Genomic DNA, 26,154 nt, shown 5'->3' on the forward strand with positions numbered 1-26,154 from the left:
GACAGGCTGAATTGCTGGACCTAGATGGCAAGTGGTTCACTGTCAGTGGGGGAGCAGACCAATCTGTACTTTAAAAACATTTTTACCAAAATCTTAAAATTTTGTAGAAAACAAGAAACTGAAAGAAGGGAGTAGGCTACACAAATGAATGAAAAGTGGGCAGAGCCAAGGTGGCATAGTAGCAAGAAAACCTTGGAGCTGCTCTGAATTTCCTTCCAATCCGATCATTACAAAGCGTCTCAAAAGGACAGAAGTCAAAGCAGGATGAGCAAAGGGGCTCTTCCACTGGACACAGTGTGAAACATGGGCAGTGAGGAGGGATTTCCACGTTTCCTGGGGGCAAAACCTCACAAGGAAAAGTGCAGGCTGACCATCCCTCCACCTCCACCTACCAGGTCAGAGGAAGAGCCAGGTCTACGGCAATCTCTGAATTCTAGGGGGCTGACTACACCAAGGAAAAAGCACTTCAGACTTACCCCTGAAGGCCCCTGACAATAAGATTTGAAGCTTAATAGCACTGGACTCACTCCCCAAAGTTGAGCTAGCAAGGGCAGGGAAGATAGACTCAGAGCAAAGCATTACAAAGCATGCTACACTGCAGACCACCCCCCCAAAAAAAGCCTAGGCCCTGGAGATGAGGTTCAGAGCTCCAAAACCCAGGCCTCATGAGGCAGCAGGCAGTAGCAGCAGAAGCAGTGGTAGAAGCTGTAGGGAAGATAGCCTCAAGGCAAAACACAAGGGTCAGAGCTCTATAGTACTGGGTTTCCTCAGGCCTCTGAAAGGGAAAGAAAGATAGCTCCAAGGCAAAGCTTTTGGAGACAGAAGCTAAGATAGAAATGGCCAGCAATGTGAAGGACTCCCAGTTCTCTAGTGGGAAAATGAGTAAACAATAGCAAAAAAAGCTCTTGACCCTGGAAAATTTCTACAGAGAAAAAGAGCAAAAAACAGAAGCAATAAGAGAAGGTGAGAAACAAGCAAGCACATGCAAACTCTCAAAAAAAAAAAAGAAACTGGTTGCAACCTGTGGAGGAACTCAAAAAAGAGTTCAAGAACCAAGAAAGACAGATAGAAGAAAAGTGGAAAAAAGAAATGAAAGTAATACAAAAAGAAAATAGGCTTAAAAGGAAAAATTAGCCAAATGGAAAGAGAGACACAAAGCAAATGAAGTAATAAGCAGATTAAAAACAAGAATTGGCCTGCGGGAAGAACAGGCAAAGAACCCCAAAGAGGAAAAGGGTACCATGAAAACCAGAATATACCAAATCAAAAAGGAGAATCAAAAAATCATGGATGAGGGGGCAGCTGGGTAGCTCAGTGGATTGAGAGCCAGGTCTAGAGACGGGAGGTCCTAGGTTCAAATCTGGCCTCAGACACTTCTCAGCTGTGTGACCCTGGGCAAGTCACTTGACCCCCATTGCTACCCTTACCGCTCTTCTGCCTTGGAGCCAATACACAGTATTGACTCCAAGACGGAAAGTAAGGGTTTTATAAAAAAAAAATTTTTTTTTTTTAAATCATGGTTGAAAATCAGTCTTTAAAGACTAGAATTGGGCGAGTAGAAGCTAATGATTTCGTGAGACATCAAGAAATAATAAAACAAAATCAAAAGAATGAAAAAATAGAAGTAAACAAGAAATTTCTCACTGAAAAAAAAACAACTGATCTAAAAAAATAGATGCAGGAGAGACAATTTGAGAATTATTGGACTACCTGAAAGCCATGACCAAAAATGTCTAGACATCATATTACAAGAAATTAGCCAAGAAAACTACCTCGATATTCTTGAATAAAAGGGCAAAACTGACATTGAAAGAATCCATAGATCACCCCCTACATATTAAACCCCCAAATGACAACTCCTAGGAATATTATAGCCAAGTTCAAGAGCTTCTAGGCCAAGGAGAAAATACTGCAAGTGGCCAAAAACAATTCAGATATCATAGAACCCCAGTCAGGATTACACAGGATCTGGCAACCTCCACACTGAAGGACTGCAAGGATTGGAATAAGATTTTCTAGAAGGCAAGAGAACTGGGTCTAGAACCAAGAATCACCTATTCATCCAAACTGCCTATATACTTTCAAGAGAAAGAATGGGCATTTAATAAAATAGAAGATTTCCAAGCATTCCTGTAGAAAAGAACAGAATTAAACAGAAAATTTGATGTCCAAATACAAAATTCAAGAGAACCATAAAAAGATAAATAAGAAAGAGAAAAAATCTAAGGGCTTAAATAAGGTCAAATTGATTATACTTCTATATGTAAAAATGACATCTATAACTCATAAAAATCATTTGCATTATCATAGTAGATAGAAGAAATATACACAGGCAGAGGGTGTGGTATTAAGCTTTTTATGATGGTATTTAAAAAAATTAAATTGGGGGAAAAAGAGAATTCTACTAAGAGAAATGCAAAGGAAGAGGTAAAACAGGGTAAATTATACCATATAAAGAAATACATGGGAGGTGGGAGGGGGGCAGAAAATACTATTACAAGAAGGGGAGGATGAAGGTGGTAACAGGTAATACTTAAACCTTACTCTCATTGGAATCAGTACAGAGAGGAAAAAACAGCTAGATTTATTGGGGTATAGAATCCTATCTTACCCTATAGAGAAGTAGAAGGGGAATAAGAAGGGAGGCAATGGGAAGGGGAATAAAATAAGAGTAAGGGAAAGGGAGACTTATTAAAAGAAAAACACTGCTGTGGAGGGAAATAGTAAAAGGAGAAAGGGCAGGATTAAAAGAGGAAATCAAAACGATAGGGAATACACAGAGGTAATCATAACTGTGAATGTGAATGGCATTAACTCACCCATAAAATGGAAGTGAATACAGAGTGGATTAAAAACCAAAATCCCACCATATGTTGTTTACAAGAAACAAACATGAAGCAGGTAGACACACACATGGTAAAAGTAAGAGGCTGGAGCAAAATTTATTGGGCATCAACTGAGAAAAAGAAGACAGGAGTAGCAATCATGATTTCTGTCAAAGTTAAAACAAAAATAGATCTGATTAAAAGAGATAAGTAAGGTAATTACATTCTGATAAAAAGCAGTATAGATAATGAAGAAATATCAGTATTCAACATATATGCACCAAATGGTATAGTATCCAGATTTTTAAAGAAGTTAATGGAGCTTAAGGAAGAAATAGATAGCAAAACTACACTAGTAGGAGATCTCAATCTTCCCCTATCAGATCTAGATAAACTGAACCAAGAAATAAGAGACGTGAATGAAATTTTAGAAAAATTAGAGTTAATAGATATCTGGAGAAAAGTAAATAGGGATAAAAAGGAATATACTTTCTTTTCAGCAGCACATGGTACATATAAATGCAGCTTTTTCAGATCATAATGCAATAAAAATTATAATCAGAAAGGGTACATGAAGAGGCAAATTAAAAATTAATTGGAAATTAAATAATCTAATTCTCTAAACTAGTGGGTTAAAGAACAAATCATAAAAACAATTACTGATTTCATTGAAGAGAATAACAATGAGGAGACAACATATCAAAATTATGAGATACAGTAAAAGTAGTACTCAGGGGGGAAATTTATATCCCTGAGTGCCTATATTAACAAAAAAAGAAAGAGATCAATGAATTTGGCATGCAACTAAAAAAACTAGAAAAAGAACAAATTAAAAACTCTCAGATGGTGACCAAATTAGAAATCCTAAAAAACAAAAGAGAAATTAATAAAATTGAAAGTAAAAGAACTATTGAACTAATAAATAAGACTAGGAGTTGGTATTTTGAAAAAAACCCAAATAAAATAGATAAAGTATTGGTTAATTTAATTAAAAAAAGAAAGAAAGAAGAGAATCAAATTAACAGTATCATGAATGAAAAGGGGGATAGAAAAAGAAAAAAATCCCCAGAACCAGATGGATTCACAAAAATGAATTCTATCAAATATTTAAATAACAACTAATCCCAATACTCTACAAAGTATTTGAAAAAATACACAAAGAAAGAGTCTTACCAAATTCTTTTTATGACACAAATATAGTACTCATTCCCAAGCCAGGAAGACCAAAAATTAAGAAAGAAAATTATAGATCGATCTCCTTAATGAACATAGATGTAAAAATCTTAAGTAAAATACTAGCTAAAAGACTACAGCAAATTATCACAAGGATTATTCACTATGATCAGGTAGGATTTATACTAGGAATGCAATATGAGGAAAACCATCAGTATAATTGATCATATCAACAACCAAACAAATAGGAATCACATGATTGTCTCAATAGATGTAGAAAAAGCTTTTGACAAAATACAATACCCATTCCTATTGAAAACACTAGAAAGTATATGAATAAAAGGGCCTTTCCTCAAAATAATAAGCAGCATTTATTTAAAACCATAAGCAAGTATCATTTGCAAGAGGGCTAAGTTAGAAGCCTTCCCAATAAGATTGGGAGTGAAGCAAGGATACCCATTAACACCAATACTATTTAATATTGTACTAGAAATGCTAGCAGGAGCAATTAGAGAAGAAAAAGAAATGGAAGGGATCAAAGTAGGCAATGAGAAAACTAAACTATCACTCTTTGCAGATGATATGATGGTATATCTAGAGAATCCTAGAAAATCAACTAAAAAGCTAGTGGAAATAATAACTTTTTTTGTTGTCTTGATAAATAGATTCTGAAATATAATGTGTAGACTGATTTTAATGGAGTTTCTCTTTCTAGCTCAAAAAGTAGCAGGGTACAAAATAAACCCACATAAATCATCAGCATTTCTATATATTTTCAACAAAACTCAGCAGCAAGAGTTAGAAAGAGAAACTCCATTTAAAATCACTCTAGGCAATATGATATATTTAAGTCATTTACTCATTTTGAATTTATCTTGGTATAGGGTATAAGAATTTTTTCTTATACTGTTTTTTCCCATACTGTTTTCCAATTTTCTTAGCAATTTTTGTCAAATAATGGGTTCTTGTCCCCAAAGCTGGGATCTTTGGGTTTATTAACACTAGCTTGCTGAGGTCATTTACCCCAAGTCTATTTGATCCAGCCTTCTATCTCTTAGCCAGTGCCATATTATTTTGATGATCACTGCTTTATATTATAGTTCAGTGATTCCCAAAGTAGGCGCTACTGCCCCCTGGTTGGTGCTTTGGTGATCCAGGGGGGTGGTGATGGCCACAGGTGCATTTATCTTTCCTATTAATTGCTATTAAAATTAAAAAAACTAATTTCCAGGGAGCTAAGTAATATTTTTTCTGGAAAGGTGGTGGTAGGCTAAAAAAGTTTGGGAACCACTGGTATGGTTTAAGGTCTGGTACTGCTAGGCCTCCATCCTTCACATTTTTTTATTAGTTCTCTTGAGATTCTTGAGCTTTTATTCTTCCACATAAACTTTGTTATATTTTTTCTAATTCTATAAAATAGTTTTTTGGTGGTTTGATAGGGATGGCACTGAATAAGTAATTAATTTAGGTTGGATTGTCACTTTTATTTTATTAGCTTGTCCTACCCATGAGCAATTAATGTTTCTCCAGTTGTTTAGATCTAGTTTTATATGTATGAAAAGTGTTTTGTAGTTGTGTTCATATAATACTTGAGTTTGTCTTGACAAATAGATTCTGAAATATATTGTGTAGACTGATTTTAAATGGAGTTTCTCTTTCTAGCTCAAAAAGTAGTTTTATAGTAGGGTTCAAAAGGCAAATTTAGAGATGTAGATAAAAGCAGAATGGGCTGCTGTGGAGGCTAGAGGTGTCCCCTCACTAGGGCTCAAAGCATAGGCCAAGTGACTCCTTGCCAAGTGTACTGTAGAAAACTCTTTTTCTTTTTTTCTTTTAAATCCTTACCTTCTGTCTTAGAATTAATACTGTGTATTGGTTCCAAGGTAGAAGAGTAGTAAGGGCTAGGCAATGAGAGATATGTGACTTGCCCAGAGTCACATTTCTAGGAAGTGTCTGGAACCAGATTTGAACCTAGGATGTCTCATCTCTAGATCTGGCTCTCAATCCACTGAAATACCCAGCTACCCCTGTAGAAAAAACTCTTATGCATTATGGGTGCCAAAAAGTGGCTTCTGAAGTCTTTTACTGCTGTGAGTTTCTGTGATTTACCTTTTTGCTTCTCCAATCCATCTTTCACAACACTGCTGGAATAGTCTTCCTTAGAAGAAATCTAGGTCATATCCATCTTCCACTGCCTCTTCCTTCTTGGTGTCATTCAAGGCCTGCCACAATCAGGCCCATGCCGCCTTTCCCACCTGATGTTCTATTACTCCCTCCAAAATGGGGCACCCTTTATTTCCCAAACATATACTGCACTCCCCTTCTTTCTTCTCTCCTTCCCTTCCCTGGAAGAAGCATCCCCTTCCTCTTCCATTAATACCCCATTCAGATGTCACTCCTGCTCATGGGGCTTCCCTGATGGCAGGGGCTCTTTTTTATTGTTATTGTTATTGATCCCCACCCCGTAGGTGCAATGTCTTGCACATACTTGACATAATGACATTCTCCTTTCTGCCTCACAGAATCACCATGGTACGCCTCTCCAATGTCTTTGGTATATTACACTCATCTCTCTATGAGACTGTGAATTCCTAAGATGTCAGTATGTTTTTAGCCTTTGTATCCATCCCAATGCCTAGGAATATTCTGCATAAACACATAATAAATGTTTAAGTGGATAAAAAAACAGTGCAGAAAGGATACATCTGTTTAACACAGCATTCATATTTCATTTTTCAAAGGACTTGAAAACAAGGACTAAAGAACAAATTTCATTAGAATAAAAATTTTGATGCAACTCACATTTGCAATTTTAAATATATTTCAAGACACATTTACTACATTATCTCATGGGATCATATTACCGTGAGGATAATTTGAGAAACGTCAATAAAAATAAACTGAACTACTGTAAAAGATGTAGCTGCTCTGATGAATACAAGGATTCAAGTCAGTTCCAAGGTACTGTGAAGAAACATGCTATCCACTTCCAGAGGGAGAATTAACAAACTCTGAGAGCAGACTGAAACATACTTTAAAAACTTTATGTTTCTTGTTTTTTACTGAAGTTTTTTTGGGCAACATTAAAATAGAAATGCTTTGAATGTATAATTGATATCATATTGCTCACCTTCTTAAAGAGGGGCAAGAGGGAGAGGAGAATTTGGAACTAAAAAAAAATCCCAAATGTTAATAAGTAAACGTGTGAATGAATGAATGAATGAATGAATGAATGAATGAATGAAAAGAAAAAGTAGCATTACTTCTCTCAAGCAGCTACGAATCTAGTACATCAACAACTCTTACCTGGGTCAGATGCGGCCCCCTGAAATGTTCTATCCGACAGTGCGACATTATTCCTAATCTGACAAATACAATGAGTAGGATACAATACAATGAAACTTCAAAAGAGTTGCCTTAGAAACAGACTGACAGATGAGCATTTCCTTTCCTTTGGCCCCCTCTTTAAAAAGTTTGCCCATCACTGGCCTAGACTATAGAAATAGCATTCTAATTGGTACCTCACCTTACAGCCTCTCCTCTCTCCAATTTCTCCTCCAGATAACTTTCAAAATAATCTTCCTAAAGTATAGGTACAACCTATACTATATATACACTGTCAATACTATATACATCATCAGCCTGCTCCGTAACGTTCCGCAGCGTCCTATCATCTTAAAGATCAAATACAAACTCTACTTGGAATTTAAAACCCTGTAAATTCAGATCCAGACTACCTTTACTGATTATTTCCCCATTACACCCTTCTATGGACTCTCCTTATCAGAGAAACTAGTCTCCATGCTATTCCTCATACTTCTTACTGCATCTCTTTCCTCCATACCTTAAATCAGACTTTTTTACCTCTTTCTATACTTCTACTACTTAGAATCCTTAGTTTTCTGGAAGTCTTAGCTCAGCCAACAGATTCAATGGAAGACTATTCTTGATCTTCCTAATTTCTGGTGTTCTTTCCATTCTCAGATCACCACATATCTGCTTATGTGTCAAACTGCAAGGCCCACCCCAACCATGGAGGCTCCTTGAAGGTAGAGTCCATTTTTCCTTCTCATCTTTGCATTCCTACTGATAAGTACAGTGACTTATGTATAATAGAAAACTAGTAAATGCTTGTTGAGCTGAATGATTTCCAATCTTCAAGAGCTGCAATAATAGTTCACATTTCCATAATGTTTGCATTTTATCTTCTCTTCTTACAATAAAAATTATAATTCACTTTTAGACAGGGCATTATGGTTTTTCATGTACTTTCCTCATGACAACCAATTAAGACAAGTGTTATTATCCCCCTTTCACAGATGAATTTTGGAGAAGTTTAAGTGATTTGCTCAGAGGCACACAGCTGGATAAGAGGACAAGCCAGTGAGGGAAACCAATTCTTCTGAGTCCAATGGTCTTCTGCCTGCTCTCTCATACAAACTGCTCTCCAACAAGAAGATGCAGAGAATGATTAAAGTTCTTCCAAAATGATGTCCTAACTGCAGTGAAACCTGAACATGTCTCAGAAATCTCTACTCTGTTTCACGCTTGAAGGAACTTGAGTGAGCCATTATATTCATCTCAAAATCACAAGGAGAGAAGTTTATAAATGTCAGGTTTGGGATCTTAATTATCTCCCCCACCAGGTGACATCTTTAGTGAGTCCATAAACTCAAAGATCTGAAGATGCCTATGACAATAGATCCTTCATGGGTAAAGGGAAAAAAACAGGCTGGGGAATTTTAAAAACAGGACTTGGACCCAGGCCCCCAAGAGAAGAATCCACTGCTCTATTCATGGATGATTGTAAAAAGAAAGACTTTGTAAAGAGCCACAAGGAGACAGTTGAGACCTGGAATTCACTGGTGCTGGGTACCACATCTATCTGAGAGAAGGTCCTAGAGAATGGCTACATTTTGGCCAAGAACACCAAAACAATATATGTCAGAGGAGGAACCAGTACTCAAGTCTTCTTGGAACAGAGGCCAGTTCTATCAACTACACTATTGCTGCCATCATATTACTAAAAGTGAATTATTGTGAATATAAAGGTCTATTTTAGTTTTTTCTTTAAAAATCAGATTTTATGCTTTATGTTCTCAAAATGTCAGAATGACATGATCATTTGCAAAGAGGCAATTCTATGGTTCCTTTGTAAATGAAAGCATAAAAACAAACTTTTCTTTTACTAATGGTAAATAAATTGCATAGAGAGGTAATGTCTTTAATATACAAACAAGATAAAAAATTGGTGATTGGTGTCAAAACCCTGATTAGCACCTTTTCTTAAAAAATTCAATTTTAATTTATTTTCAGTTATGACTTTTCTCCCTCCCTCTCCTCCACCCACTGAAAAGGCAAGAAAAATAAAATGTATTACAAACATGTAAATATCTGTTTTATGAACATAAATGTCTGTATTATGGAAGGAAGGAAGGAAGGAAGGAAGAAAGGAAGGAAGGAAGGAAGGAAGGAAGGAAGGAAGGAAGGAAGGAAGGAAGGGAGGGAGGGAGGGAGGGAGGGAGGGAGGAGGGAGAAATAAAGAAAAGAGAACAAGAAAAATAAAGAAAAGAAATTTTAAAAAATAAGAAAAATAAGGAGAAAGAAATATGCTTCTATCTGTACTCTGAGTCAATCAGCTCTGAGTAGAGGTGGCATGTATCATCATGCTAAAATTGTGTTGGTCAACTTTACTAAATCTTTCCAAGCTGATTATCTTTACACTATTGCTATTATTTTATATAAATTGCTCTCCTACTTCTTACTTCACTCTGTATCAAACTCATGAATCTATTAAGGTTTTTCTAAAGCCATCCCCTCAGCACCCTATTACTCCATCACAATTATATACTATAATTTGTTCAGTTATTGCCCAACTGTTGGATATTCCCCCAGTTTCTAATTCACAAAAGAGCTCTTTTCTCTTCACTAATAATATTTTTAATAGTGATCATTTTTTGAATTTTTACACCTTTATATTAATTAACTGATGGAATTTTAAAAATAATATCTTTTTCCACAATTATATGTAAGAACAATTTTTAAAATTTGTTTTTAAAAATTTTGAGTTCCAAATTTTCTTCCTCCTTCCCTTCCCCCTCCCTGAGACAGTGGGCAATCTGAAAGAGGTTATATACATGTGCAATCATGTAAAACATATTTCCTTATTTGTCATTTTGTGGAAGAAAACTCCAACACACAAAAAAAGAAAGTTCAAAATAGTATGCTTCAGTCCACATTCAGACTCCATCAGTTCTTCCTCTGAAGGTAAATGGCATTTTTCTTCATGAGTCCTTTGGAATTATCTTGGATCACTTTATTGTTGAGAATTTACTAGCATTTATTAAGGACCTACTATGTGCCAGGCACATTGCTAAGCACTGGGGATACAAAAGGGATAAAAAATAGTTCCTGGCCTCAAGGAGTTCCAGTTGTGGAGACAAAACTTGCAAACAAGTATGTCCAAACAAGCTATCAATTCAGGGAACCTTGAAGGTAATTGGAGTTTGTATTGAACAGCCAAATTTTTTTTGGTTTAAAGGTTGCCAATACTCACTGCAGAGCTGAGAAATGTCTGCTACAAGATTCCAGGATCTACCAAAGCAGTCAAAAGGGAGATTTACAAATTAATTAATTTACAAATTAAACCAACCCAAGGTTGTAAAAAATGTACAAGACTTGATTGCAGTATTTGTGCTTTGTTGGACAGAGAGCTAGCCTTGGAATTGGGGAAGAGGTGGGAACAAACATGGGTTCCACTTCCAAAAGCTATGTCACTCTGAGTGAAGACCAAAATGATCAGTGAAGGTCAGGGACTTTTCAAACCTTAAAAATTCAGATGAGAGCTATGAGAAAACTCAGACTCTCAGTTTCCGTATTTGTGAAATGAGTAATCATATTATACAAGGTAGAACAATGAAAAGAGCACTAGATTTGGAATGAGGAAGGTCTGAGTTCAAATCCTGCCTCTGGTATCCAATAACCATGTGACTTCTGTGAGCCTTAATTTCTCATCTGTAAAGTGGAGAGATAATAATAGGACATACCTCAGAGGGCTGTTGGGAAGAACAAAGGAAGTTACACACACACACACATACACACACAAACACACACACACACACACACACACACAGAGTGTTTAGAAACCTTAAAACACTATATTGATATGAATGAAGTCTCAAAAGAAGAAATGCAAACTACTAACAACCACAAACTGACAAAATGACAAAAAAATGACCTCAGTTGATGTTGGGGAGAGATTGTGGAAGAATAGGCATACTAATTCATTGTCAGTGGAGTTGTGAAATGGTATAACCATTTTGGAAATCTATTTGGAATTATGCAAATAAAGGGATTAAAACATCCATACCTACTGACCCAGAGATTCCGCTCTATATTTATATCCTATGGAGGTAACTGAGGAGAAGAAAGTCTCCATATGCATCAGAACACTGACAGTAGCACTTTTTATGGGAGCAAAGAACATGAAACAAGGTAGATGCCAATCATTTGGAAAGGACTGAAAAAACTGTGATATATTTATGTAATAGAATAGTATTGTTTAGTAAAAAACAATGAACAAACTGAATTCAGAAAAGCAGAGACAAATTTGCATGATGTGATACAGGATAAAAAAGAATCAAAAAAGCAACCTAGACTAGGAGGAGAGCAGCATACATGAAAAGAAAAACCACAAAACCATCCCAAGTGAATGTTACAGAATTCCACAGAACTAACCTGGCCCCAAAAATGAAATGAGGGAAGTCACTCCCCGTCCACTCCTTTGCAGAGATGAGAGGCTTATCAGTATGAGACATTGCCCAGATTTTCAGAATTTCCCCACATATTGTTTGCTCATTTTTTGTTCTGTTTTCTCTTTTTATTTAAAAAAAATAACTATTCTATGAAGTGGCTCTCTAGGAGGGAAGCAAGAAAAAGAAACCGGAAGAAATTCTGGTGATATAAAAAAGGACAAAGGGCACCAATAAAAATTTATTAATACTGGGGGCAGCTGAGTGGCTCAGGGGATTGAGAGCCAGGCATAAAGATGGGAAGTCCTAGATTCAAATCTGACCTCAGACACTTCCTAGCTGTGTGAACCTGGGCAAGTCATTTAACCCCCAAATCCTAACCCTTACCGCTCTTCTGCCTTGCAGCCAATACACAGTATTGACTCCAAGACAGAAGGTGAGGGTTTTGAAAAAAACTACTATCATCATTATTATTATACTTGAATTACTTACTTCAAACGGCTGTTTCAAACAATTGCTTTATCACATGGTTTGATGGGGATATGATTGGGGATGTAGACTCTAAATGATCACTCTAGTACAAATACTAATAATGTGGAAATAGGTCTTGATCAATGATACATGTAAAACCCAGTGGAATTGCTCGTTGGCTACGGGAGTTGGGGTGAGAGGAGGGGAGGGAAAGAACATGATTCATGTAACTATGGAAAAACATTCTAAATTAATTAAATAAATAAATGGATTTTTTGAAAGATGGCTGTTTCGAGGAAAGCACTTTATAAATTCAAAATGCTTTAGAAATAGTTCTTTATTAAGTTCTGCCTCTGAAAGTTACTACCTAGGCAAATTATTTTAATAGTTTGTCTCATGGATATACTGTGGCACAATCGAATATAATGGACTTCTCTACTAGCAGCAATGCAATGACCCAGGACAATTCTGAGGGACTGATGAGAAAGAACGCTCTACACATACAGAGAAAGAACTGTGGGAGCAGAAACGCAGAAGAAAAACAAATGCTTGATCACATGGTTCAATGGGGATATGATTGAGGATATAGACTCTAAATGATCACCCTAACGCACATATTAATCATATAGAAATAGGTCTTGATCAATGACACATGTAAAACCCAGTGGAACTGCTCATTGGCTACAGGAGGGGGGTGGGAGGAGGGGAGAGAAAGAACATGATTCATGTAACCATGGAAAAATAGGCTAAACTAATTAATTAAATGAACTTAAATTCTTAAAAAATTAATTTGTCTTAGTTTCCTGGTATGTAAAATGAAAATGATATTTGCACTAAATTCCTTACATAACTATTGAGAGCAAAGAGTTTTGTAAATCTTAAACTGACAGATCCGTGAGTTATTATTCTCATCAATAACAAAAGCCTATTTTCCCAATAGAATGCTTTGTAACATGCTTAACATCTTGAAAAGGGGGGGAGGGAAGGACCACTCAAATCCAGATCCCTTTAAGTATATATTTCTTTGGATTAACAAAAAAACATAAAACAGTAACATTTTCCACACTAATTTTAATTATTTCAATTCCTAAAGAGAGAACAGTTCTTGGAAGATGTTTTCTTCTTGGTTATATTGTTTAAGGAAAGGTTCAGCTCAGGTACAATTCCTGCAAATAATTTGGTTAGTCCTATCAGTGAATCAGTTCAGAAGAGCTCCTGACCTTACAGGTACTCCTTCTGGCCATTTCTCAAGAAAGCCTCAGCATTTCCTGGCTCCAGACATTTTCTCTGATTGACCCCCAGGCCTGGAATGTTCTCTTTCCTCCTCTTCCCTAGTTTCTTTCAAATTCTGGCTAACATCTGATCTTCAGGAAGGTTTTCCCAAGTTCTCTTAATTATTGTGCCATTGCTCTGTTGATGATTTCCTAATTATCTTGTATATGATTGTGGTTTTTAGTTTGTTCTGTCTATACTTGTTTGCATGCTGTTTCTTTCATTGGATTGGGAGGTCTAAGAGGGCAGGAACTGTCTTTTATCTTTCTTGGTATCCACAGTGTTTAACCTACTGCCTGGCATGTTGTAGGCACTTAATAAATGTCTACTGACTATTATTGACTACCCAGTAAGAGCTATTTGCAAAAGCTAAGTGATTTTAAATCACTGATAGATTATTAAATTTAAAATTAGCTGTTCATAATATAATTTTACAGAGTCAGGGAAAACACTCATAACAGTCTACAAATAGGATGCACTCTGTATTCCATTCACCTTGTCCACAAATCTGAAGAGGCCTATCATCCATGTTATTTTTTCGGTATGAATCATTACATATTTTCCCTTTACAGCGATCTCACTTTATTTTCAGACAAATACAATACCTCTCTAGAAGTAGAGGGACCAAAATCTTTGTTTCTCTTAAAGCTCTCAAGATATATACATACACACATACACACATACACACATACACACACACACACACACACACACATATCCATCCCAAGGAGGATAGGATGCCCAGGGGGCAGATGAGCTGAGGATAGAAGTAACACAAGTCTTTGCCACACTTCTCATCTACTGAGAATTGGTCTCTGTTCCTGTGTCGATAAGTCCTGTGGGAACTGGCAGTTAGGGCTGATTCTCTCAATGTCTATATCAACAGATTCTCTCTCTCTCCCACACTCTTTCTTTTTTTTTTTTTTAAACTCTTAGCTTCCATCTTAATCAATACTGTGTATTGGTTCCAAGGCAGAGGAGTGGCAATGGGGGTTAAGTGATTTGCACAGGGTGACATGGCTAGGAAGTGTCTGAAGCCAGATCTGAACCCAGGACCTCCCTTCTCTAGGCCTGGCTCTCAATCCATTGAGCCACCTAGCTGTCTCCTCCCACACTCTTTCTACACCCCATTTTTGTGGCTTCCAGACCCACAAATTTTTTTTTTATCTTTTAGAATATTTTTCCATGGTTACATGATTCATGTTCTTATCCCCCTACCCCAGTAGCCAACGTGCAATTTCACTGGGTTTTACATGGATCAAGATCAAGATCTAGACCTATTTCCATATTATTGATATTTGCACTAAGGTGATAGTTTAGAGTCTACATCCCCAATCATATCCCCATCAATCCATGTGTTCAAGCAGTTGTTGTTCTTCTGTTTCTACTTCCACAGTTCTTCCTCTGGATGTGGCTAGTTTTCTTTCTCATCAGTCCCTCAGAATTGTCCTGGGTCATTGCATTGCTGCTAGTACAGAAGTCCATTGCATTCGATTTTATCACAGTGTATACTGTTCTTTTGGCTCTGCTCCTTTCACTCTGCATCAATTCCTGGAGGTCTTTCCAGTTCACATGGAATTCCTCCAGTTTATTATTCCTTTGAGCACAATAGTATTCCATCACCAGCATATACCACAATTTGTTCAGCCATTCCCCAATCAAAGGGCATCCCCTCATTCTCCAATTTTTAGCTCCCACAAAGAGCGCGGCTATAAATAAAAAATCTTAATTCTTAGCAATGGCATGACATTCAGCTGTAGCTGCTGCCCAAACAGTGCCTCAGTTTCTCCAGGCTATATCATCTTTAGAACAAATAATCAGAGTCTGTTAGCATTAGCTGGCTTATCAAGGATGAGAGAGGCTCTGAAACTATTTGGACAGGAAGATAAAATATATGTATATATTTTAAACTTTGACCTTCTGTCTTTGAATTAATACTAAGTATCAATTCCAAGACAGAAGGGTGGTCAGGGCTAAGTATCTGGGGTTAAATGACTTGCCCAGGGGCACACAGCTAGGAAGGGTCTGAGGCCAGATTTTAACCTAAGACCTCTCATTTCCAGTTTGACACTCAATCCACTGAGCCACTCTTTATGGTCACAGAATGGCTTTATCCATCCTGGTCGAAATGATGAAGAACAACCACTACAACCACAATGACGCCAATGGCAACCACCACAGCCACCACCACTCACTTTATAGCTTGGAAAGCTTTCACTTTTGCTACCTGACTACACTAGGTTGCAGAAACAAGATAACTTCAGTGTTTGAAAAAAGACTTGGTATCCAGCTAAAATGAAATCACACCTTACAGGCTTCCTATTAAGTTTGAAACAGACCTTTACATATTAGAGTGAATGAATTCATGAGTTTCTTGCTCTGAGAAAAGATTTTGGTGGCAAGGAAGAAGAGAAAGAATGAGCTAACTGAGCCTGAGAAGCTCTTTTGTCTGCTAAACTGACTTCTCTCTCTCCATATTCCAGTTCTACAACCAAAGTCAAAATGTTGTCCACCTAAAACTTTCTACAGAAAAGTTTCTGTTTCACAAGGTAATATGTTGCTCAGTCACTGAAAATGAAGTCAAAAGACTGGAGTTCTAGTCCTCTTTCCCTGCTTACTCACTATATCTCTGGGCAAGTCACTTCCCCTCCTCTGAGAATCCATTTCCTCATCAGTAAAGTAGAAGTAATAACACCATCAGGATGCACCTTACTGGCTTGTTGGGAGGCTCAAAGATAACACATGTAAAGCATGTAGTCTATAAATTATATAAAGGATCATATAAATATCAGTTATAATTGTTATTACTACTGGGCTGATGTTTCTGATGAAATCATCCTCAGCTAAAGAGATATCATACTAATGCTCAAGGATGTATTTTAAAATTATTTTTATTAAATTATTATTTACTTAAAATGAATTTATTTAAATTCTTATCCGATAATTTAAGTACTCATTTACTATTTTATTCAGATGAATTTCATTAAGCACTAGCTTAGGGCAGATCCATGACTGCTTAGAATAATATCACTCAAAACAACAAGTCATTCCAATTCAAAAGGCAACTCAGTGTCTATAATGTAGCCAGCAAGGAGACATTCTTAATAAACATAATAATGAGCATTTCTGTAAGGCTTTAGTTAAGGGTCCATGTCCATCTTTCAGTAATCCTTGCCCAGATGTGTCTGTCTTCCATGTGGGTTATCAATGTGGTAACAGGCTTACAACTAAACCTGACATTCAGAAGGCACATGCTGCTAAATGGTGGGGAACGGGGGATAGCACTATGCTAAGCTCTGGAGATACAGAAAAAGGCAAAAGACAGGTCCTGCCTTAAAAAAACTTACAATTGAATGGGGAAGATAATAAACAAATAGGTACAAACAAGCTATACGCAAGATAAATATGAAATAATCAAGAAGAAAAGCACTAAAATTGGGGGGTGGGATTGGGAGGCTTCCTGCAAAAGACGATGTTTAGGAAGCCAAGCAAGGTAGTGGACAAAGCAGAGAAAGGAAAGTGTTCCAGGCAAGAGAGACAGCCAGAGAAAATGCCCATATGTGAGAGATGGAGTATCTTTTGTAAAACAAGCAGGAGGTCAATATCATTGGGTCAAAGTGTCTGGGAGTCAGGTGTAAGAAGCCTAGAAAGGTAGGGGGAAACAAGGTTTTAAAGATCTTTGAAGGCCAGAGCATGGTGGGTATTGGATCCTGGAGCAGTAAGAAGCCACTGGAATTTACTGAGCAGGGAAGTGATATGGTCAGACTTGTGCTTTAGTGGCTGAGTAGAGAATGAATTGGAATGGGAAGAGACTGAAGGGCAGGCAGATTCACCAGCAGGTTACTGTCATAGTCCAGGAGTGAGGTGACGTATTAGAGTAGTGGCAGCGTCAGAGGAGAGAAGGCGGTGTATTCAAGAGATATTGTCCATGTCTTGGTAACAGTTTGGACATGGGAGGTGAGAGAGTAGGAGCAGCAGAGGATGACTCCTAGGTTGTGAGCCTGAGGGCCTGGGAGGCGGTGCTGCCCTCTCCAGTAACAGGGAAAGCAAGAGGGAGAGAGGGTTTAGGTGGAATGTGAATGAGTTCTGTTTTGGGCATGTTGATTTGAAGATGTCTACTGGATGTCCAGTTCGAGAGGTATAAAAAGCTGTTGTAGATGTGAGACTAGAGGTTAGCAGAGAGGTTAGAGAAGAGAGATCTGCAAATCATCAGCACAGAGATGGGAGCTGATGAGATCCCTACTGAAGTACTAGAGAGGGAGAAGAGAAGAGGGCTCAGACAGAACCCTCAGCGGGTAACCGGGAGGAGGGTACCTCAAAGGAGACAAAGAAGAAGTGTTCAGAGGTAGGAAGAGAAACAAGAGAGAGGAGAGTCCTGAAAACCTAGAGAAGAAAGTCAAGGAAGAGAGAATGATCAACATGTCAAAGTCTGCAGAGAGGCTGAGGGGAATGAGCACTAAGGAAAGGTCAACAGATCTGGCAACTAAAAAAGCATTAGTAACTTTAGGAAGAGCAGTTTTAGTGCAATGATGAGGCCAGAAGCTGGATTATAAGAGGTGAAGAAGAGAGTAAAAAAAGGAGATACCTATTGCAGATAGTTTTTTTTTAAAGGAGTTTAGCTACAAGCAGTAAAAGAAATATAGGATGATAGTAAGTAGAGATGGAAGAATCAAGTAAAAGATTTTTCAGGACAGGGGAGACACAGGCATATGTACAGGCAGAGGAAATGAGCCAGTAGAGAGGGAGGGCCTGAAAATAAGGAAAACCATGGGGATGGCAGAGGGAATATCTGAGAGATCTGAACTCGGGTCTTCTTCATTTCAAGTATTCATTGCTCTATCCATTTTAACATTGCCTCTTATACTGAAAAATTGCAGAAAATCAAAAAAGTACCTGAGGGCTGAAGATTTGCTCAAATTTTTTAGTAAGACTCCATGTAAACTATTGGCCAACGAGCCTGATTTTGGTTTCTAGGAAAATTCCAAAACATTATTAAAGAGTTGGTTAGGAGCAGCTAAGTGGCTAAGTGGATTGAGAACCAGGCCTAGGGTCAAGAGGTCCTGGGTTCAAAATCTGACCCCAGATACTTCCTGGCTATGTGACCCTGGGCAAGTCACTTAACTCCCATTGCCTATCCCTTACCATTCTTTTGCTTTAGAACTGATACTTAATATCAATTCTAAGACAGAAGATAAGGATGAGAGAGACACAGAGAGACACAGAAACAGAGAGAGACTGAGAGAGACAGAGAGATGGCTAGTTAACAACTAGAAAAGGAAGTAGTGATTATAAAGACTGCCTGGTTTTAAGACCAGGCAACCAGATTAACCTTATTTTCTTTTTGGATAGAGTTATTAAACTGGCAAATTGGAGAAATGAGGTAAGATAAAGTTCACGTAAAAGTACACAAAACAGTATCACATGATAACTTCATAGAAAAGATGGAAAGATGTTTATTAGATGATAACACAATTAGATAGATTCAGAAGCGCCTGAAAAGCTGGACTCAAAGAGCACTCCTCATTGGCTCAGTGGTACTCTGACAGGAGATCTCCAGTGAAGAGTTTAGCCTTAGATTGTTTAAACACTTTTTGTGATGATGTGTAGATAGCTAAAGATGGCATGTTCATCCAATTTGTAAATGATACTTAGTGATGAGACATATATAACAAACTGACTGGCACAGGGAAGATCTAAAAAATCCCAATAGGCTGGAACACAAGGCCAAACCTAGTAAGGAATTCAATTGGGATAAATGTCAATGCTTACACTGTGCTCAAAAATCAACTTCACAAATATCGGCTGAGGGAGACATAGACAGTCACTTCCTCCCCCCCCCCCCAAAAGTGACCAACTGCCAAGTAGCTACAATATTTATTATATCTGGCACTTTGTCTCCATACATCCTGCCATTTATGCTAGTTGACGCCCTCATCATCTCACAGTGGAACTACTATAAAAGCACTCCTTATCTAGTCATCTCCAATTTGTCCTTTTTACAATCTGTCTTTCACTGACTTACCAAAATCATTTTTCTGTAGCAAAATTTTTACCATAGGATGATATGTGACCTCCAGAGTTATTTGACAGCTGAAGAAGCTAAGGCCCAGAGACACTGAGTATCTTGCTAAATGTCACACAGGCTATAAGTGGTGGGGCTAGAATACTCTCTTCAAAAGCCTTCAGTAAAAAGGCTAAACTACAAACTATCCTGCTCCTCTTTATTTCAATTTCCTCTTTTGCCAGCTCTGAGAAGTCACCACTGGTTTTATTCTACATCTATATGACGATGGTATATTTTTTACTTGCAAGGAGAGTTGGGGATGATGTGTCATCCCGAGGTAGTGTCAAGAAATGATTTTACCAGATCCTCTCAGGGCAGGCAAGAAGATGTGAGAAATCCTCCAAAGGGTTTGTGGCCTCTTTTGTGTCACAAGAAAGTCTGATGCAAGATTACATATACAAAAAGAAGATAAATCTGGCAGTCTATGAAGATAGAATGGAGTGGGAAGAGAAGAAAATGCAAAGACCTATTAAGAGGCACCTGAATTTATTTTAATTAAGAAATATTTATTAAATGCCAATTGTATGTAAAATACTATTCTGGGCACTTTTAAATAAAGCTATAAAGATAAAGACTAAACAGTCCCTGCTCTCAAAGAACTTACATTCTTGAGGGGGAAAACAATATTTGCACAATTAAATATAATATAAAGTGAATTGTGAGGGAACGATCAGTAACAAGTGATTATGGAAGGAGTAGAAGGTAGCTTGAGAAAGTGGTACCTGAGCAGAACCTGGAAGGAAAGCATCTTGGTAGTGTACATGCAAATGTATGAAAACAGAAGATGGAGTATCAAGGTGTGGGAACTGCCAGCAGTTGAATATGGCTGGAAAGGATGGTGGAAACCTGACTGAGAAGGGTTATAAGGATTAATGTTCTTTATGGGGGATAAAGCCTGTACTACAGCTATGACAACAAGAGGAAATGGGGAGGGGAAGCAGGGAGGAGACATATCCACATTCCATAGGAAAATAAAATTAGCAGTGGTGAGGAAGAAAAGACTGGGTTAAATGAAGACTGTAGATTCTTTTTTTTTTTAACCATTAACTTCTTTTTATTGGCTCCTAGGAGGAAAAGTGGTAAGGGTGGGCAATAGGAGTCAAGTGACTTGCCCAGGGTCACACAGCTGGGAAGTGTCTGAGGCCAGATTTGAACCTAGGACTCTAGGCCTGACTCTCAATCCACTGAGCCACCCAGCTGCCCCGAAGACTGTAGATTCTAAGCCTCACATTGACAATATATCCAATTTTAACATAATGTCTCTTGGTAATCAATCTCCACATATGTAAAATCCCCAGGTTTTGAAAAGTCAAAAAATCTGGAAAAAGAGGGAATGACTCCAATACTGAGCTAAAAGAGAAAATTCTGACACATCCCCATGTAGCAGGGTGTCCTTCTTATAATGCAAACTTTAAAAAAACCACAAACTCTAACCTTCTGTTTTAGAATCAATACTGTGTATTTGTTCCAAGGCAGAAGAGCAGTGAGGGCTATGTAATGGGGGTTAAATGACTTGCCCAGGGCCACATTTGAACCCTCCCATCTCTAGGCCTGGCTCTCAATCCACTGAGCCACCTTTCCTTTAACATGAAAACTTTATGATACTTTCCTCCCTAAACTGCCTTGGACAAATTATTTACAACAAAGAAGGCTTCCTATTTCTTCCTACAAAGCTCACAATACAAGGTAAAAGGAGAAGCAACAATAGAGAAACTAGGGCCCTGGAGTCTATACCAACACTTAAGAGAAACAGAAAAGGGAAGAGAAAGGGGGAGAGAAAAGAAAGGAAAACTGAATTACCCTGTGTTTGACTGGGGTGGATACCAGACTGTCAATTAAAGAGAAATATAAAATATTCTTTAAAATGAGAGAGGGGTCATAGAATCAAAGGTCAAATTTTGTCCCAATTTTGAAAATAAATGAAATGGACTAGGATTTAATTCCTATTCAAATCAAGAATGTGTTATTAAATGGATGGTTAGAAAAAGAAGCTGTGATAACAAAGAACCAACATGACTTCATCATGAAAAGATCATAAAAGACTAACCTCATTTAGTTTTATTTAAAACTATGGAATACTTCATAACTTTGTGCATCATTGCTACATTGTTCCAGTTTTAGCATATGTGCTGCCAGCTCAAGCCCCCTCATTTACTTTTTTGACATGGATAGTAGAACTGGTAGATGAAGTAAAAACTGCAAATAGTTTTTACCTAAATTTGTTTTTAACTTTACTTTTTTTTCCCAAAAGAAAACCAACTCAAGAAGTTTCCTCTCATCTCCCCCTCTCCAACCTTCATTGAGAAAGTTTTTTAAAAAAACAACTTACAAACATGTATATGCACTGTCGAGCAAAATAAATTCCCACATTGTCCAAGTCTGCCTCCACTCCTCTGAGTCTATCACCTGTTAGGAGCTGGAAATACATTTCATCACAAATCTGGAATCATGGTTGGTCACTATATTGACCAGAGTTATGAAATCATCCAAACTTCACTGTCTTTACATTATTGTTGCTCTCATATAGATTTTCCTCCTGGTTCTACTTGCTTCATTCTGTATCATTATATAAGTCTTCCTAGGTTTCTCTAGTCTAAAGTCACTCCCTTTATCAGTATTCCATCAAAATCATGTATACCATGTGTTTAGCCATTCCCCAATTGACGGGTATTCCCTGTCTCTAACACACAACATGACAGCAAAGAGTTACTATAAATATTTTTCTACATATGAGTCTTTTTCTTCTTTCTTGCACTGTGCAAAAATGTTTAATTATGTAAATCAAATAGTCCATTTTACCTTCTATGACCCACTCTATCTCTCATTTCATCATGAACCCTCTCCCTATCCAGAGATCTAACAGGTTAATTTTTTCCTTCTATCTTTAATATGATTATGATGTCACTCTTTACAGCTAAAGCATGTACCCATTTGCAACTTATCTTGGTATATAGCGTGAGATGCTGATCTACCCTGTTTCTGCCAGATTATTCTTCAGTTTTTCTAATAATTTTTTTCTTTTAGGGAAGACTGTCATTTTTAGTATGTTGGTTTAGCCAACCCATGAACAACAAATATTTCTACAATTATTTGAGATCTGTATATGTTTATGTAAAGAGTGCTCTGTAATTTTGTTAACATAGTTCCTACAGCACTTCTCAATCATGTGCCATGCATCCTTGAGTCAATCTCTTTGTGTTACTATATTTCTATATAACAAATGAGGATAATACCCCATAAGATGTTGTAAGAGTGGGAGACCCATTTGAATTCTTCAGAGAAAGATGTTTCACAATGTAAGAGGGCATTGTTATAATTTATGCTGGTACCTGGCTTCAATGGGACAAAATTGTTACTGCTTATTTTATTAGATTAAAACAAGGATAGAAATAAAACCTTTTAAAATACACATACATGTAGCCTCCCAAGCATTTCATATTTTTGGTAATTTTACGTGGAATTTCGGTTTCTATCTTTTCTTGTAGGTTTTTGTTGATACAGAGAGAGCTGTTTGTTTATGTGATTTTAGTTTATTTCCCACAGCTTTCATGAAATTGCTCATTGTTTAAATTAGGTTTTTTTTTTTGTTAACTCTCTAAGGTTCTCTTCAAAAAGAAATGATTCCGTTTCCTTTTTTCAATTCTTATTCCTTCCATCTTTCCCTTCAACTTATTGTTATAGCTAGCTTTCTAGCACTATCCTGGATAGTAATATTGGTGATAATGGACACCCTTGCTTCACCCCTGATCTTACTGGAAAGGCATTTAGTTTATTCCCATTACAGATAATGCTAGGTCTTGGTTTTGTATAGATACTCCTTATCATATTCAGAAAAGACTCATTTTTTCCTATGCATACTGTTGGTTGTTGTTGTTGTTGTTGTTGTTGTTGTTTTCTAAACCCTTACCTTCTGTCTTAGAATCAATACTAAGTACTGGTTCCAAGCAGAAGAGTGGTAAGGGCTAGGTAATGGGAGTTAAGTGACTTGCCCAGGGTCACACAGCTGGGAAGTGTCTGAGGCCATATTTGAACCCAGGACCTCCCATCTCTAGGCCTGGCCACTGAGCTACCCAGCTGCCCCCCATTTTGTTTTGTTTTTTTCAACAGAAATGGACACTGTATTTTCACTACTTGGTTTGACTTCACCATCTTCATGCCCGCCCACCTCCACAAGAAAATTTTATCACTACATAATCCTCATCATAAATATTTCAATAGCTTCGGTACTCCACCTCATCAGGACCCTCATTTCCTTCTGGCCTTCTGATTGGAGGCCTGAAGAGAAAGAGAAAAAACTTCTCCCAAAGGCCCAGCTAGCGGTAATGCTTGGCTTTATGTCCCCGCAAGAAAAGCTGATCACCAGGGAACTCCTCATCAGGAGATTGTCAGGTCAGTCACCATCTCATCTCTCCTCTGGCTACGCAATGTTGAGACTTGAGGCCAACTTTTCCACCATGCCCTGGGGGTGCACTCCCCTCCCTAGCTTGTCTACTTCCTTGGCTATATTGTCTTCCCCCATGAGGCTGTAGGCTCCTTGGAGACAGGGACTGCCCCCTTTTTTGGTGTGCTTAGCACAGTGCCTGGCACATAGGATGGGCTTAATAAGCATTTACTGCCTGACAGAAAAGTAAAATGCCTTGGCCAGGTTTACACAATAATAAATATTTTGAGGTTGGATTTGATGTTTCAGGTGTTCAACTCTACTTTGCTACCTAGTTGCCATCAATATGCCTGATTTCATGCCTAAGATTTGCCACAGGTTATAGACAAAATTGTAGTGACACCCACCGCCTCATCACACCTCACTTTAGAAGGTCAGATCAATGGTAACGAACTACTCATTTGGGACTTTGGTTTTACAGAGGAGGGAACAAGGCTCGGAGAGGTTGGGGCTCTCATTCACAGACATTCTGACAGTGTCAGAGGCGGCATTTTGGGTGCAGGGGGATTTCCTATGAGATCTTTTTCATAAGTATAATTTCATATTAGACATTTTAGAGGTCAAAATATAGACATCTTTTCCCAGAACCCACTTCTCTGGCATATCCTAGCAGGATCCTAGGAAGTCTGACTGAAGGGCCTCTGTTCTTTGGGGAATGGGCTGAGAGTACAGCAAGCTCAGGGATCAACATGATGCTTTTGAGTACTCAGCTCTTGCACCCAGCAGCAATTTAAATCATGTGGTTTGGGGTACAGTTCCATGTGACACCACAGCAAGGCGGGATAATCATCAAATCCACAAACTGACATCTTTTCAGAGCAGCCACAAACATTACCTGACAGTACTGCAGTGCTAAATAGTGGATGAAGCTATTCTCCAGGGTATGCTAAAGAAAACAGGGTTCCTAATAAATTATTCCAAGCACCAAGAAATGTGCAACACCTGTGGTATCATTTTTTAAAAAAGATGACTAATACATACATTAACACCACGTTGCAACCATTAGTACTGAAAGAGGCAGAGACCTGGGTCATGGGAATACAAAAGCGCTGACAGGCCCACCCTGGGCTCTCATGACTTCTGGAGGCAAGTCTGAGGTCAAGAACCGAATCAGCCAAAAATGCCTTTACAGGGCAACAAGGACAGGAGAAGCCAAATTGCTATTGGACTTGAAAGAGGGCAGTGAAAGCATTATGATGTCTATTTTCACAGAAGAGGAAATGAGGCTGGGAGAAGCTAAGTGACTGGGCCAGGGACACAGCTCCAGGGGCTGAGCCAGCATCTGCCTCTCCGACTTCCTGGGAAGGTGACATGAGATATCAATATGTCAATCTTAAAGCACTATACAGTCACATTATAGTTGTGGGAGCCACTGCTTAGAATTTCCTGACTTATAAATGGAAAACTTTGCTACATATATATACCTTCAACATACCAAATGTATAGCCAGACTTCACTGTCCACTTCGAAGTTCAATAAAAGAAAATGAAGCATGTACAGCACACACAAGTCCACACTTTTATTGGTTCTAATGAATTCTAGCCATGTACTTATCTGTAATGATGTTTTGAGCTTTAAAAAAAATTTAAATAAGTCTCCACCAGCCTAGAAAACAGGTTGCTTCGCATGCTCATGTCACCTAAGACCAATCCAACTTAAGGTTCGTAGATAAAGGAAACAAGTCTTTTTCAGACTAAGAATTAAGCCAGACAAATTCTAAGTGCTTTGTTCTACGCATGGTTTACAGGGCCTGGGGATGAGATTTCAAATGAAAAGAAGGCATTCCTCCTGCCATAATCACAACTTCAAGTCGAGTTTCCCCATACAATAACCAGGTCAGGGGATAATACCTGGAAGCAACTCGAAGTCCCATCAAGTTCAGATCTGACATCTACTCTGATGTCTCCAACAACATCCCCGGCCGGTAAAGGCGCTTCGGCTGCCTGAGGACACTCAGGGAGCCACAATCCACGGGGGAGGCTCACCTGCCAGTGCATCGCGGTAGAGCTGTACGAAGTGACTGAAGATGTCCTTGGGAAGACACTTCTCATCCGGCAAACACTGAAGAAGGATCACAACCTCCGACTGCCCCACCGCATGCATGCCCTTCGTTGTGAAACACCAGCACTTTCTGTTCACATCTATGGAAAAAATAAGGCT

The 26,154-nt window shown here is 38.1% G+C and overlaps 1 protein-coding gene across 1 annotated transcript in view; it reads right to left on the bottom strand.

Moving 5' to 3' along the window:
• ZFYVE9 (zinc finger FYVE-type containing 9) overlaps nucleotides 1–26,154 on the bottom strand; it is a 155,696-nt gene that overhangs the window by 47,882 nt on the left and 81,660 nt on the right. Inside the window, exon 11 of the mRNA XM_044674808.1 lies at nucleotides 25,980–26,135. Coding sequence (XP_044530743.1) covers nucleotides 25,980–26,135 — 156 coding nt within the window. The remainder of the gene's footprint in view (nucleotides 1–25,979; nucleotides 26,136–26,154) is intronic.

The sequence above is a fragment of the Gracilinanus agilis genome, chromosome 4 (assembly GCF_016433145.1).
Source record: "Gracilinanus agilis isolate LMUSP501 chromosome 4, AgileGrace, whole genome shotgun sequence".
Classification (NCBI taxonomy): domain Eukaryota; kingdom Metazoa; phylum Chordata; class Mammalia; order Didelphimorphia; family Didelphidae; genus Gracilinanus; species Gracilinanus agilis.